Genomic DNA, 15951 nt, shown 5'->3' with positions numbered 1-15951 from the left:
AGACTCATCGAGGGCGGGCACCTACTGTACAACTTGTATAGTAGGTACCCTCCATCTCCACCAACTGTACAACTCTCCACTCAATCCACCAAACACAGTGAGCTGCTACTACTATCATGACCTACACCAGGGCCATCTACTGCCCACCACCATCACCACTGGTATTTTTTGTCTGTAAATTGCCTTCTCGAGGCCAATTTGTCCATATGTAGAATGAAAAACCCAAGTTTCCAGGAAAAAAAAACATATAAAGATTCCTCTCGTCACAATGAGACCTTAGGCCCCCAAAATGCTATAGTTTTAGTTTTCTTTAATGAGATTCATACATTGCATTTGCTAGTTAATTGCTGTAGATAGTGAATGGATATCTGTCGATCGTCTTCTGATTTTTGTATAATTACCTGATCATCTACAAAAAGTATTGTGTTTACCGTTGTATGTTGATTAATGCTTATTATGTTCATATATTCATGTCTACAAAAACAAAGCCTTACAAGCAACTGGTGACAAGTTAGACTATTAACTAAAGTGTTGGAGGTTGACAATAAAGATGTAGAGCAGTTGGAGGAAGCAATGAAAGAAATGTCAAACAAAAATGTTATTATTATTATTATTCAGGCCTCCATGGAGTCAAAAGACTCATCGTGGGAGGTCCTTCCTAAGAACATAAAGTCTGTCAAGACTAATCGAGGGGAGGTCCCCCCCCCCTAAGAAACACAAAGTCTATCATACCACTCCTTAAACTCATTGACCGTTCTCACCCTCACCACTCCATCAGGCAATGCATTCCACGGCTCAACCACCCTCCACACAAAGAAACCACTCCTCACCGTCTTGCTCACAGTTTCCTTTCGTAACTTCCAGTGATGGCCTCTTGTCATCACTCCTTCCCGCTGTTCAACAAGCGAAAGAACTCCCCAGTGTCAACCCTGTAACCACCTCTCAACAGTTTAAAAGTCTCACCTCTCCTTCTCCTATCCACCAAACTCTGCAGTCCACATTCTCTCAGCCGATCCTCATAACTATCCTTGTACAGTCCTGAAACCATCTTTGTCATCTGTCTTTGTATCCTTTCCACAGTTAATTTATCCCCTTCAAATCCTGGGGACCAAATCTGAGAACAATAGTCCAAGTGTGGTCTGATCAGAGACTTATACAATGGAATGATAACCCTCTTATCTCTGCAGGTCAGTGTCCTTCTCATAATTGCAGCAATCCTCTGTGTTACCTTCACCACCTTTGCAATATGTCCCCTAAACTTCAGGTTTCTATCAATCATCAACTCCAGATATCTTGTCTCCCCTACTTCCTCCAGTATAACTCCTCCCATAGAATATGCAGCATCTCATTGATGTTTCCCAAACCTCAAGACCTTACATTTTGCTGCATTAAACTGACACCCCCATTCATTTGCCTATCTATCTAGCTTATTCAAATCCTCTTGCAGGGCTACCACATCTGCACTATTACTAATAATCCTGCCCAGCTTCGCATCATCCGCAAACAACTGAATACCCCCTTGCAATCCACTGACAATGTCATTGATATAAAGGTTAAACAATATAGGTCCTAGTACTGAGCCCTGTGGGACCCCACTTGTAACCCTCTGTCTCCTTGAAACTGCTCCACCATACACAACTCTCTGATACCTATCAGACAGCCAATCCTGAATCCAGTTGACCAATCTGACATCCAGACCCATGTGCTGCAACTTAAATATCAGCTTATCATGTGGCACCCTGTCAAATAGAGCTAAAAGACCAGAAAGTAGCAGATGAAGAAAAGAGAGAGAGAAAGAATAAAAAAAAAAAAAAAAAAAAACTGAACAAGAAGAAGCCAAGTCCTCAAAAAGTTTAGTGTGAAAAATTGGTAGAGACATTTGGCTCTGTTAATAAGCAACCCTGTTGTTTGAATAAATAAACCCCAAAATGGAGAGTTTAGCAAACAGAAAGATACAAACTGCAACTGCTTGCTGCAGAAAAATTGATGCATAAAAGAATAGGAAAACTGTGCAGACTAAGTGGGATGTAATGTAAAATTTTTTAATGAAGCCCAGTTCTGCTGTCACCTCACTTCCTGAAGATGAGCCTAGACCTTCCACAAGTTATGCACCTGATGAACCATCCTTAAAATACTTTGTTGCAATTCCTGAATTTGAAGAATTTGTTGATGAACTAGGCCTTCCCTACCTCCTCCAATGAATTATCCAGTTAATAAAGCAGCAGCTTTTGAAGAAATACACTTATTTCTTGTGTTTCCAGCTGATTATTTACTAATAAGCATGCAGAAGTCCTATACATTCGTGTTTCATTATTTATTACAGTACACTACAGTGTGGTGCAGGTATAGTACAATAATGTATACTCAAACTTTTTATTTCACTAAAAACAAAGAGTAAAATTGGTTAAAAAATATAAAAAAAACAGACCCACACATTTTAGCATTCAGGTATGTTGATCACTAACATATCCTCGTGATTCAAATGGTGATTTCTGATTTACGACCTTTTCGACTTATGATGGAATCATTGAAACAGAACCCCATCATAAGTTGAAGACTGACTGTATTGTATTATTAGAATATTGCTATGCCTGTAGTATTCTTTATTTTTCTTTTCTCCCTTTTCTTTTTATATAGGATAGTGGTCCCAATGTGGTAGTTGAACAACCAGAAGATGTACTAACTGAACTCAGCCAAACAGATCTTAATGGCCTTGTACCAGAGCTTGAAGCTGAAGAGATCTTACAACAGCTGAATGAAAATACTTTTGAACTGGATAATATTTTTGCTGGTCTTGAAACAAAAATTGATTATGTTTTATCAGGTCAGCAGGTTCCAGGAACTAATGAAGAGGACCAATCCCTTGGACGAAGGCGGAAAAGAAAAAGGAGCAATGAGGAAGCATCTGGGCTCTTAACATCCGTCAAGTCTGAATCCACGTGCCTATACTCATCCACTGCTACCTCCAGTACCATAAATGGTGCTTCTCATCAGTATCATCAACACCTTTGCCAGGAGAGATACAAAGACTAACAAATTCTGTAGTGTCATCATCCACATCAGTATCATCTTTTGCATCTTCCTCTACTGAAGTAGCTCTTCAGACCCTATCATCTGTAACTGGAAACATCTCCATTAAACAAGAACCAAGTTCATCTGGTAAGAAAGATTTTTCATTTTCTAACTGCAAGCATAATTATCTGCCTATAATTTAAAATCAGGACCTGACTTTATCTGTAAGTATGCTATTTTTGCTAATAATGTAACTAATGGGACCAAGCATTAGTTCACCAATTTTGTGTTTGGCCATTTATTTTAAGCATTTTAAGATCAGAAAACAAATTAGGGTTAAAAAAAAAAAAAAAGAAGAATGAAAAATTTCACACAAATGTTTTCTACCACTGTTCATCATATAAAAATATTATTTTAAACAATACATAAGCAGTTTTAAAGCCAAGATGCGTTTAAGGAAACTTTAAAGCATTTTTAAAAGGTCTAACTAGCCAGTAAATTCCACACAACCAATCATTGATGCAAAGTTTCATAAACAAAACTAGACCATGTAGACATTTACTGTTTATAACAGAGTATTTGCTTTACTTAGGGACATTTGTCCATGCACACGCACACACACACACACACACACACGCACACACACACACACGCACACACCAAAGTATATAGTTATGGAAAAATTTTTAGCTGTTTGAATTTCAAGATTTGCCTGAAGCAAGGATTTTTCTATATGAACATTATGTTTCATTCACTATTTCATTGATATGACCATCAGAGGAATGTGTGCAAATCCTAGATGGTTAGTTTAAAGATGCTGTCAAAACACCTTTGATACCATCTTTAAACTAACCCCCCAAAAAAAAAAATTAAAATTAATTTTTAATTTTTTTGGGGGGGTTTAACTGAAAACATATCATTTCAGTTTGGCACAAGGTATTTCATGTGAAAAACATTCTCACATGAATCAAAGACCTAGGCATCAAACATGAATTGTGAATGGTGATTGAAGATGAGTGAAGTGTTTAACATAATACAGCAGAGAGAAGAATGAAAGGAGAAGTGAATGGAAAGAGGATGAATGAGTGAGAAATGAGTAGAGAATATGAGGAGATTATTGTATAGCAATGAAAAAAAGAGAGAATGAGAAAAATGCAAGAGAGTGCTGGGGGGAAAAGTGGGGGGGGGCACAAAGAAAGAGTGAGGGATGCAGGTGAGCAAGGAAGAAACAGAATGATAAGAGGTGTGATGTATGGAGACTCAATGATCCACGGTGTGCAAGATAGAATGCCTAAGGAGTGTTTGCCTGGAGGAACGATAGATAGTGTGACTATGGCAAATAAGTGAGCTGAAAGGGTGGATGAGATGATTGAGATGATGAGATAGTGGGCATGAATAACTTGAGAGGCAGTATGAATTGGGTGACAACAGATCTGAAGTTCATGCTTGAAATTGTATAGAAGAAGATCGAGAGAGAGAGAAGGATAGTGAGTGTGTTGCCCAGGTATGATAATACAGAACTGTGGAGAAGAGAATCAGTAATGAATAGTATAATAATCAGAATGTGTTGAAAGAGTGGCTTGGAATATGTAGATGCTTGGAGGGCATTTGAGGAAAGGTTTCATAAACAAAACAAAACTGCATACAGAAAGGAACTGTATGCAAGAGACAGCTTGCATTTGAATGAGGAAGGGTGTAGGTATCTGGACAGAACTGTTCTCTGAAAAAGTCAGTGTGTCAATGCAGGGAAACTAGAATTGTCAGAGTGGATGGTAGTAGGGGGTTGCCTCTTGTGGAAATAGGTGCTTGGTAGAAGAGGGAACACATCGGCTAATGCAGAATCCGGTGGAGTCTGGAGGGGATAATGATAGTTTAGAAAAACAGTGACAATGCCATGATTCTTTATACTAATGCCAGGAGTATCCAGAATAAAGGAGATGATTTGGTGGTGCTGATAGCATCAGCCTGTTCAAAGATTATTGGGATCTCTGAGACATGATTGATGGAAGATGATATTCTGACAGGAATACAAGTAGCAGGGGTATAGCATTTTTTGACAGGATAGGAAGGGAAAATGTGATGGTGGTGGTGAAGTACTGCTTATGTCCTCTTAAAGTGGAGGATTTGGAGGACAGTGGTACTAATGGTTTTGAAAGCATATTATGGTGTGAGGTAGAGGTGGGCAGGACAGAATGTTTAGTGGGGATGTTGCTATAAGCCATGGAGTATAGAGGGTGAAAAGCAGATGTTTAGGCAGTTGAGCTGGGCAAGTGCAAAACGATTGATTGTTATTGGAGATTTTAACTACAGGTAGTAATAAGGGATTTTCTGAAATTTCTGGAATGAGGGAAAATTTCTTAGACAACATATAGTAGAAGGAACACAAGTTTCAACAGTTTTGGATTTGGTCATAGCATCAGAGCATCTGATTATAACTGAGATGCCACCAGTTAGAGAGAGTGACCATGTGATTTTGACTTGGAAGATGAATAGACATGCAGGAGTATCAAAGAGAAAGGAATTTCTATGAAATTATAAGAAAGGTGATTATAATAATCATAGACAATAACTTGGGGCAGTTCTATTGAGGGAGGATTGGAAGGGCAAAATATTGTCAGTGTGTGGGAACTTGTGAAGGAATATTTTTTACATATTATCCTTTGTAGCACCCTACTGTCACGTTTGGTGAGTGTGGTGGGTCATCCACTGTGGGTATCACTTGCAGTTGACTCCCTGCACTTCCATCTCAATATGGTATTACTGATTGTTTACCTGGAATGGCCCAATTTGTCAGCAATTTGCAGAACACATAGGGCTGCAATATGGCATCCTATCACAACACCTCTTTCAAACTTGGTCATTCCCCCCCCCCTTCTTGGAGCTATTTCACCTGGACATTGCACTGGCTTGGGAGCATCATATTCCTCCAATTGATACTTGCTACAAACATGTGACTCATTACATCATTACATAGCATGATGCACCTTTCCAATAGGGCATCCTTTGACTTCTTTCCAAGCAATGTATTATCTATATATGTCAATACTTTTTTTCTTCATGGTTGAGGGGACTGTTATTATAATAAATTTAGTTTAATCCTTTATCCAAGTGTAAGCAAACAAAGTTTGCACCTGAAGTATCTTCAGGACTGAGGCAAATCATGGTAAAGGTGGACCAAACTCTCATTACTCCGTGTCTTAGGATCTCCCATAATGCAAAACACATCTCCTTACGGATATGTATAATGCTATACATTAAGAGAAGGGCCACTACCCAGCTAGTTTCGACCTTTATTGAGATCTCGTCAGTGGGAGCCAGGCCCAGAGGTGGTGATACTAAGGTGAAAGAAATGGAGAAGTCATAATTACCTATATGAGTTGCCAAAAGGTGTCTCACCATATTATTAAATTACTCTGGATTTAGAGAAAGATGGAAGTTTTTCTTGCACAGCATACTAACTGTCAGCTTCATATAAAAATGGTGCTAAAACTATTGTAAAGGACTTAGAGGGAAGTCTTTTTGAATGGGTCCAACAGAACCCATTAATTTGGAGGATGGCAGTTGTTTTATTATTATTATCATCATCATCATCTGACCTCCATGGAGTCAGAGACTCATTGTACAACTTTGTACCATGCTTAGCACCAAGTGATTCAGGAGTTCTTGAAGCAAACTAGTCCACTCACACCTCAGAGCAAGGATAAGGCTTTGTTTGTTTTCTGGAAGGGAATTCAATAATAAGATGCACCAGTAGTGCATCTTATTATTGCATCTCAAAGATGTTCTATGGGGTTGAGGTCTGGGAAATGTGCTAGCCACTCTGTTTGATTAATATCCTCGGTCTCCAGAAGTATCTCCACTACTCATGTATGATGTAGTGTGACACTGTCATCCATAAAAATGAATTCTTCGCCTACAGCGCCACAGAACAATCAAACAGGAAGTTGAAGAACTTCGTTGCAATATCATTACCCAGTCATAGTCCCTTTTTCCAGCACTTGCAGCCTGGTACTTCCATTAAGCATAATGCCTCCCCACACTATGTCCTCAGCACCATTGTATCTATCCCTTTCAAGAACACTCTTGCAATGGTAAGCAGTATCACTTTCACGCCAGATCAAGTGTCATCTAGAATCGGAGGAAAGACTAAAATGTCTCTCATCTGTAAAGGGTACATTAGCCCATTGGCGTCTTGTCCAATTTTTATAGATACAATACCACTGAAAATGTGCTGCATGATGAGCTGTGGATAAAGGGATACAGACCATATGCCCAAAGGCCTACTTGTTGCAGATGTCTTGCCACAATTTGTCAAGATATCCACATACCTGTGTTTGAATGGAGCCAACTTGCAAGATCTGCTTGATGCATTGATTATGTTTTGCTGTTATAACCAAAAATCTGCCTTCATGCTCCATGGTATGTTATGTTGAAAAACTTTGTAGGGTGTTGCTACAAACATTTATAGTAGGAATAAATTTAGTAGGATGTTGCTGCAAACCAAGGAGCACAGAGGGTGGAGGGCAGGAGATGTTTAGGCAGTTGAGCTTGTCAAGTGAAAGAAGAATGATTGTTATGGGAGATTTTAACTACAGCAATATAAGCTGAGAAGAGGAAAATGCATGTAGTAATAAGGGAATGTAATTTCTAGAATTCCTGAGGAACAAATGTCTTAGGCAACATGTAATAAAGGGAATAAGAGGGTCAAGAGTTTTGGATTTGGTCATAGCATCAGAAGAGCTGATAATAACTGAGATGACATCTCTCCCACCTGTTGGAGAGAGTGACCATGTGGTTTTGACTTGGAAGATGAATAGACATGCAGGATTATCAAAGAAAAGGGAACGTTTGTGAAATTATAAGACAGTTGATTATAATAGTCTTAGATATCAACTTGGGGGAAGTTCCATGGAGGGTGGAATTGGAAGGCCAGGATATCATTAGTGCTTGGGAAATGGTGAAGGAATATTTGTTAGCAGCAATAGTAAGCTGTATTCCACAAGGTGAAGAAGAGGACACAATCTGGTGTAAAGTGGATGGCAAACAATATCAAACAGATACTGCAGGTGAAAAAGAGATTATTGAAGAGATATCACAAGAGGGGTGGAGAGCGGATGCATGAAGAATATAAGACACAGGCCAGGAGAGTGACTAGTATGGTGAGGAAGGCAAAACTAAAATATGAGAAGAGATTGGCATAAAGATCCAAAGAAAATCCTAGGGAATTTTTTAGCTATGTAGCCAGCAGGAGGAGAAATGATCGTGGAAGAATGACATTGCAGATTAAAATTGGGAATAGAGTGAATTTTGCAGAGGATATAGTGGAGTTATTCAATAAGCACTTTATTGGAGTATTTCATCCTGAAGAAGAAGGTTTTAATACTAGAGGGATAGGGCAGATTAAGGGTTTAGAGGTGCAAGAGAAGAGAGTGTTCCAAATATTGAGTTACTCTGGATGTCAGTAAAGCTGTGGAACTGGACGGTATTTCACCATGGGTTTTGAGAGAATGTGCTAAAGAACTGACAGCTCCGTTGACCTGGGCCTTTAGTAAAAGTCTCGCTGTGGGAAAGGTACCCAAGGAAAGAAAAGAAGGTAAGATAGTGCTGTTGCATAAAGGCAGTAGCAGACTGGAAGTGTCTAATTAGGCCAGTTTGTGTGTGTCATCAGTAGTTGTTAAGGTCTTGAAAAATTAGTCAGGGACAATATACAGTAATGTTGGGCAGACGAGCATAATGTTATCTGTAAGAATTAACATGGATTTGTTAACAGGTGCTCTTGCTTTAGTAATATGATTGCCTTTTATAATAAAGTGACAAGAGCAGTTGATGAGGGAAAAGCATATACTGACATTTTTTTGGATTTTGCAAAGGCATTTGACATGGTGCCAAATAATAAGCTGATATTTAAGTTGCAGTACAACTGGTTTAAATGTCGGGTTAGTCAACTGGATTCAGGATTGGCTGTCTGACAGGTATCGGAGAGTTGTGTATGGTGGGGCGATATCAAGGAAGCAGAAGGTTACAAGTGGGGTTCCACACAGCTCAGTACTGGGACCTGTATTGTTCAATCTTTTGACAAGAGGCCATCCCTGGAAGTTACAAAAGGAAGCTGTGAGCAAGAGGGTGAGGAGCAGTTTCTTTGCATGGAGGATGGTTGAACTGTGAAATGCACTGTCTGATAGAGTGGTGAGAGCAAGTACGGACAATAAGTTCAAGGAGTGGTATGATAGCCTTTGTGTTTCCTAAGAAGGACCTCCTACGACGAGTCTCTTGACTCCATGGAGGCCTGAATAATAATAATAACAATTTGCTTAGCACAGCCTTTTGCCTTTTAAGTGCCACCACGTGACCCCTTTGTGAACGATTCAAAAATTTGTCTGAATTTGCAGTTGTAATCTTCAGAAATAGTGTTCGTCCATAGGTTTTCGACACCAGTGTATTATCTCACATGAAATGAACTCTTCACTAACAAGAATAAATTACTTTGTCAAATATAAACTCCATTAAGCTAATTCACAAAATTTGCTAAATGTCAACAGATTCTGTTGTTGTTATATCTTCATATAATTGACTTATATATTAATATAGAAATAAATAATTCAACACCTAACCTTTAAATATGGCAGGAAAAATGCAACAGTCAGGAGTTTTCATCTAGAATTTCAGTTTTAGATTTTCACCCTACCTATTTTGAAACACCAAAATATCAGTGTTTCAAGGTACCTTGAAACACCTAAATATCAGTGTTTCAAGGTACCTTGAAACACTAGATGGAAAAATTCTGACTAATGCATACACTTCAGTTTCCAAAAGATCAACTGCACATGGATGAGTTAAGTTAAGTTATATAGAATTATGTCTTAAACAGCTAAAGGTATAAAGGTCAGTGTGTTATGTCTGTTAATTGCATGTTTTCTCTGCTCATTTTGTGGGATAAAAAACCTAAGTGTCCGGAAAGAAAAAAGCCCTGTCACCTCCGTATGAGACCAGCTTATTTACCATCAATGAGAAGTCTTTATAAAGATTCCTCACTTCAAACCTAGGTCTGAAGGACAAAGGATGATGTCCTTACAACTGGATTACAGACATGTTTGATATAAACAGATCAGTACTCTAGCAATACTTAAATTCTGTCCTTTAACCAATTAATAGTCACTGTCATCTCCATACACAGCCATGATGCGGTCAGCCTTTTGAATGACTAAAAGATTTGAGTATTTTTGCATTCTGAAAAATTATAATATGTATACCTCTCAGCTGAGGATGTTTGAGTTTTTAATTTTATTATTATTATTATATTATTCAGGACCTCCAAGGAGTCACAAGCCTCATTGTGGGAACAATGAGGCTTGTGACTCCTAAACAACACTCTATCATACCACTCCTCAAAATCATTCACCATTTGTGATTTCACTACCATATCAGGCAGTCATTCCACAATACAACCACCCCCGCCATGCAAAATACCACTCCTCACCCTCTTGTTCACCACTTCCAGTCATAGCCTTCGGGGATGGTCTCTTGTAACTAACTCTCAACAGTTTAAATGTCTTAATCATATCATCTCTCTTTCTTCTATTTATCAAACTTTGCAGTCCACATGCTCTCAGCATATTCTCATAACTAGCATTATACAGTCCTGATATTATTTTTTTTTATTCCCTTATTGAGGCCTGAATTTTGTAATTCAGTAATTCTGAATTACATCTGAATTACTGTTCAGAAGAACAGTAATTCAGATGTAATTGGATCAGAGCTGTATACAATGGAATTACCATTCTTTTACCTCTGCTAGTCAGCAACCTTTGTGATATGTTCTTTGTGATAATTTTAAATTGATACACCTTCCCAATTCATTGGCCATCTATCCAGCTTATTCAAATCTTCCCGAAGCGATACCACATCTGCAATGTTGCTAATCACTCTTCCCAAACACATCTTCTGCAAACAACTGAATATCATCCTGCACTCCATTGACAATGTCATCGATATATAGGTTAATTATTATTATGATGATGATAACGATGATCAACAGGCCTCCATGGAGTCAAGAGACTCATTGTAGGAGGTCCCACTCTCACATGCACAGCTCATCGTACCTTGACTTAAATGCATTCACTGTCCCTGCACTCACTACACTCTCAGGCAATGCAATCTGATCACCCACCACTCTCCATCCCACCCCCTTGCTCACACACTGACCTTATACAGTTTCCAGGGATGGCCTCTCTTCCCCCCCCATCTCTAGATATTCTATGAAAAATATCATACACGTTAATCTGGTAATTACCCCTTACCAACTTATACGTCTCGATCATTTCTCCCCTCTTCCTTCTATCCACTAGGCTCTGTAATTTGCATTCTCTCAATCTGTCCTCATGTCCCACAATCCAGAAATCAGAAACCAACTTAGTCAATTGTCTCTAGATCCTCTCCAACATCTCATCATCCTTTGAAAACCTGGCAACCAAATCTGTGCACAGTAATCCATATGTTAGCCGATCAAAATCTTATACAATGGAATCAAAACATTCTTACTTCTACATGTCAGTGTTCTCCACGTCATTTCCATAATTCACTGTGTCATCCTCACAATTTTAGCAAAATGTCCACGAAATTTCAAGTCTCTATCCACCACAACCCACAAATCCTTCATCTCTTCCAAAATATCCCCATCAATCCTATACTCTGAACCCCATCTTTGCTTCCCAAATTTTAAAACCTTATGCTTTGTAACATTAAACTGATATCCCCACACACTCACCCATTCATACAGTATATTTAGGTCCTCTTGCAAAGCTACATCTGCTCTACTTCTCATAACTCTCTCCAACTTTGCATCATCTGCAAACAACTGTATATCACCATTTAAGCCCTTTCCAATCTCATTACATACAGATTAAACAAAAATGGCCCCAAAACTCACCCGTGGAGCATGTCTCTAGTGACTTTCCTCTTCTAGGATAAAACTCCTTCCCCACCCCCATACACAACCTGCTGATACCTATCAGACAGTCAATCTCCAATCCAATCCCATCTGTTCCAATTTAACTAATAGTTTGTCATGTGGAAATCTATCAAAAGCTTTGCAAAATCTAAATATACTACTATATGCATCCCCCTTGTCCAATGTACACTCAGGTCTCTTTTTATGTAGATCTTTTTTTATGTGGATTTGAAGTTATGCAGTACACACCCAAAGATACGAGACCTTTCGACACTTCTGCGCATGTCAACAGAAGGAGAATCCATTCCGATAATAGGGTAATCCAGGGTTTCCCAAACTTTTCCTACGACGGAAACACTTCACAAATCCTGAAATTTTCATGGAACACCTTGGTTATTTTGTAATGTATTCATTAATAATTAATTATTAAGTAATAATTAATTAAATTTGGCCCAATGGAGGAAAAAAGCACCAAAGAAAAGCAATTTCTTTGGAAATGAAAATTGCAATTTTAGATTGCTTAGCAAAAGGAGAGGGATCTACGGTGATTGGTAAACATTTTAATTTAAGCGAATCTACTATAAGAGCAATTAAAAAGAATGAAGTCGCAATAAGAAAATCTGTCATTTCTAGCACAAAACTAAGTGCCAAATTATCATTGTACTCAAGAGAAGCTTTATTAGAAAACACAGAACGAGCGCTCATAATTTGGATTGAAGAATTAACTCAAAGAAGAATTGCTATAAGTGGTTATTTAATTAAACAAAAAGCACTTCGGTTTTATGAACAGATGAACCGATTAGAGCAGTCTACTTCCGCTTCCTAGGCTGATAAAGAATTTTTGGCTAGCAAAGAATGGTAAACCAGGTTTTTAAAAAGGAATGCACTTCATAATGTGAAGATTACAGGCAGAGTTGCAGCAGCAGATGAAGAAGCAGCCAAAAATTTTCAAGAGAAGTTAGCCAAAATTATTGAAGATAGTGGATATTTTCCTGATCAAGCGTTTAACGCTGACAAAATAGGATTGTTTTGGAAGAAAATGCCTAGTCAAACTTGCATCGCAAAGTCTGAAAAAGTGGTTTTAAAGCAAGCAAAGATCGAGTAACGTTGTTACTTTGTAGCAATGCATCAGGTGATCAAATGTTGAAACCCCCTCCTAATAAATTGATTTCTAAGACCACGTGCTCTAAAAGGCAAAGATCTAAAACAGCTACCAGTACAATGGATGGCTAATACAAAGGCCTGGGTAACAACTGCTGTATTTACTGAATGGTTCAATAATTGCTTTGTACCAGAAGTGGAAACATACATGAAGCAAAAAGCTCTCAATATTAAAGTTGTATTACTTGTTGACAATGTACCAAGTCATTTGTATTTAGAACATCCAAATGTGCAGGCAGTGTTTTTTCCACTCAATACGACAAGCATTATTCAGCCATTAGATCAAGGCATAATTGCTACTTTTAAAAAATATTACATTAAGCACACTTTTCAATTTATATGAAGAAACTAGAAAATGAGTCATTAACAGTAACTGATGTTTGGAAAAAAATTTTATTTTGGACTGCTTAAATCATGTTGCATCTGCTATTGCTGAAATAAGACCACAAACTTTAAATGCTTGCTGGAAAGCAGCTTGGCCTGGATGTATTGCAAACAGTGCAACCATGCAAACATCCATTATCAGCTGAAATCATTACATTGACACATGAAATTGGTGGAGAAGGTTTTGATACATTTAGCCAGAACGATGTAGACGAATTGCTTGTGAATAATGCATTAAGCGACAATGATATTATTGGATATCGATTAACTTTAGATAGCGTCGAAGATCCAGAAAACGATAGTGAAGCGGAAGAAAAACCTGTCCCCCCCCCACTGCAAATATAATTCGAGAAGGTCTTGAACTGTGCAATAAATTAGAAAATCAATAAAATAAAGAGCCAAAAGGCTTCCCTTTGACAATGTAAAAATTATTTCAATTAAGGGGATATTTAATCCCACATTATTTCAAAGCCGAGCAAGCTATAAAAGTTTGGCGAGTCCAAGCGCAAGCAAATACCTGGGTAGTACAATACCAGGCAACTCGTAGTAAAGGTGGATAAAGCTAGGATCACTATTCTTAGTATTAACCCTAATGTAAAACTCATCCCCTAGGAGATGTATGTTGTTTTACATTAAGGAAGATAGGTCACTACCCAGACTGGTTTCAATCTTTACTGAGGTCTCATCAGTGAGTAGGTAGACCAATAAATATTGGTATTTATTGGTCTACCTACTCACTGATGAGACCTCAATAGAGGTTGAAACCGGTCTGGGTGTGCCCTATCTCCCTTAATGTAAAACATTTCCTAGGGGATGAGTTTTACATTAGGGTTAATACGGGTTAATACTAAGAATAGTGATCCTAGCTTTATCCACCTTTACTACGAGTTGCCCGGTATTGTACTACCCAGGTATTTGCTTACGCTTGGACTCACCGAACTTTTATAGCTTGCTATATTCGGCATCAAACTCTTTGATTTCTATCTTAGTTTCTTATTCAGCTTTGAAATAATGTGGGATTAAATATCCCCTTAATTTAAATAATTGGAAACCATTTTCTTGTTAATGACACAAATTCTGAACGAGCCTTTAAATTCCAACGTGAGCTGAAGAACTGTATGTCTGGATTTCGCAAGATGTATAAAAAATTAGTGAAATCATCATCGCAAAGTTTAATCACTGATTACATTGTCAGAAGAAAAAAAATCAACAGAGAACAAGGGTGAAGCTAATTCTGTTTATGAAGAACCATTGCCTTTACCATACAGATCTGATGCGCTGACTATCTCTTCTGGTGATGAAAGTGATTTTGCACCAGTTCACAAACATTACTGAATATTGTTTAATAGCAATGATAATTCTGATGGCAAAATGTTAAAAAAAAAAAAAACGTTATTTTCAACAAAATTAAACGAATAAAGCTTTAAAACAAACTTAGGCATTCTTATTTTCCTGAATTTTCATAAACTTGTTTTATGCGATTTTAGGTTTATTTTAATTCATTGCTTTGGTTTTATGCAGTTTTAAAAAATTATGGAACTATCCCTGATTTTTCAACGTAAGTTAGGCCTTTTTTTGTGCAATTTTTTATATGCAGTTTTCTGTGGAACGTATCTACCGCATAAAAAGAGACCCGACTCTATTTGTCAACTTGTTATAATAAGTTGACAAATAGAGTCGTCAAATAATAATAATAATAAAAAAAATCGTTGTGGTCTTTTGATGAGAGGTGTTGAGTTCTAATTCCCGGTGATATGTGAGTGAATGAACTATAGCAACTTGTTCTGCTTGATGTTAAAACAGAGATGAGTCTAGAGAATGGACTGTCCATAATATACAATGAAAGAAGCCATTTCCTTCTGTTTTGCTCCTGGCATGTATACATGGAATTCGTCACTTTCTGAGCTTTCCATGTCCTTAATATATGTTTTCTTTCCTGGGTGAGGCCATGAATTGTAGTGAAGCAGAAGTTCACAGCAATTTGGATCAATATAATAATAATAATAATAATAATAATAATAATAATAATAATAATAATGTCCTTAATATATGTTTTCTTTCCTGGGTGAGGCCATGAATTGTAGTGAAGCAGAAGTTCACAGCAATTTGGATCAATATAATAATAATAATAATAATAATAATAATGTTGGTATTTCCGTTATATCTTCAGGAAGTGAATTCATATATAAGAGAGAGAGAATTCTTGCATTTTCAGACAGATCGGTGTTAGACCAGCAATAACGCAAACTGCCTCGAAAGATATTGTCCTGCATCCTTTAGTTATTCATATGGCTATAAGTAACTGAACTCTATTTAACTTTTGTCTATTTTTCTTAGATTTTAGTGCATCTTTCCCAGGGGGTGCAGCATAAGTTATTAATGGTAGTATAGCTCTAATATATATGATGAGGCCTGTTAGCTCAGTGGAAGTGGTGCTCAAAGTTAGA

General features: G+C 37.7%; 1 protein-coding gene across 1 annotated transcript in view; it reads left to right on the top strand.

Moving 5' to 3' along the window:
- Positions 1-15951, top strand: part of LOC150104851 (uncharacterized) — an 867921-nt gene that overhangs the window by 599657 nt on the left and 252313 nt on the right. The window contains exon 8 of the mRNA XM_090395079.1: positions 2638-3031. Coding sequence (XP_090251205.1) covers positions 2638-3031 — 394 coding nt within the window. The remainder of the gene's footprint in view (positions 1-2637; positions 3032-15951) is intronic.

This window comes from Typopeltis vanoorti, chromosome 7 (genome assembly GCF_054136105.1).
Source record: "Typopeltis vanoorti isolate ZY-2024b chromosome 7, IOZ_Tvanoo_1.0, whole genome shotgun sequence".
NCBI classification, from domain to species: domain Eukaryota; kingdom Metazoa; phylum Arthropoda; class Arachnida; order Uropygi; family Thelyphonidae; genus Typopeltis; species Typopeltis vanoorti.
The sequence above is the reverse complement of the archived record's forward strand: the minus strand, read 5'-3'. Positions and strand labels throughout refer to the sequence as shown.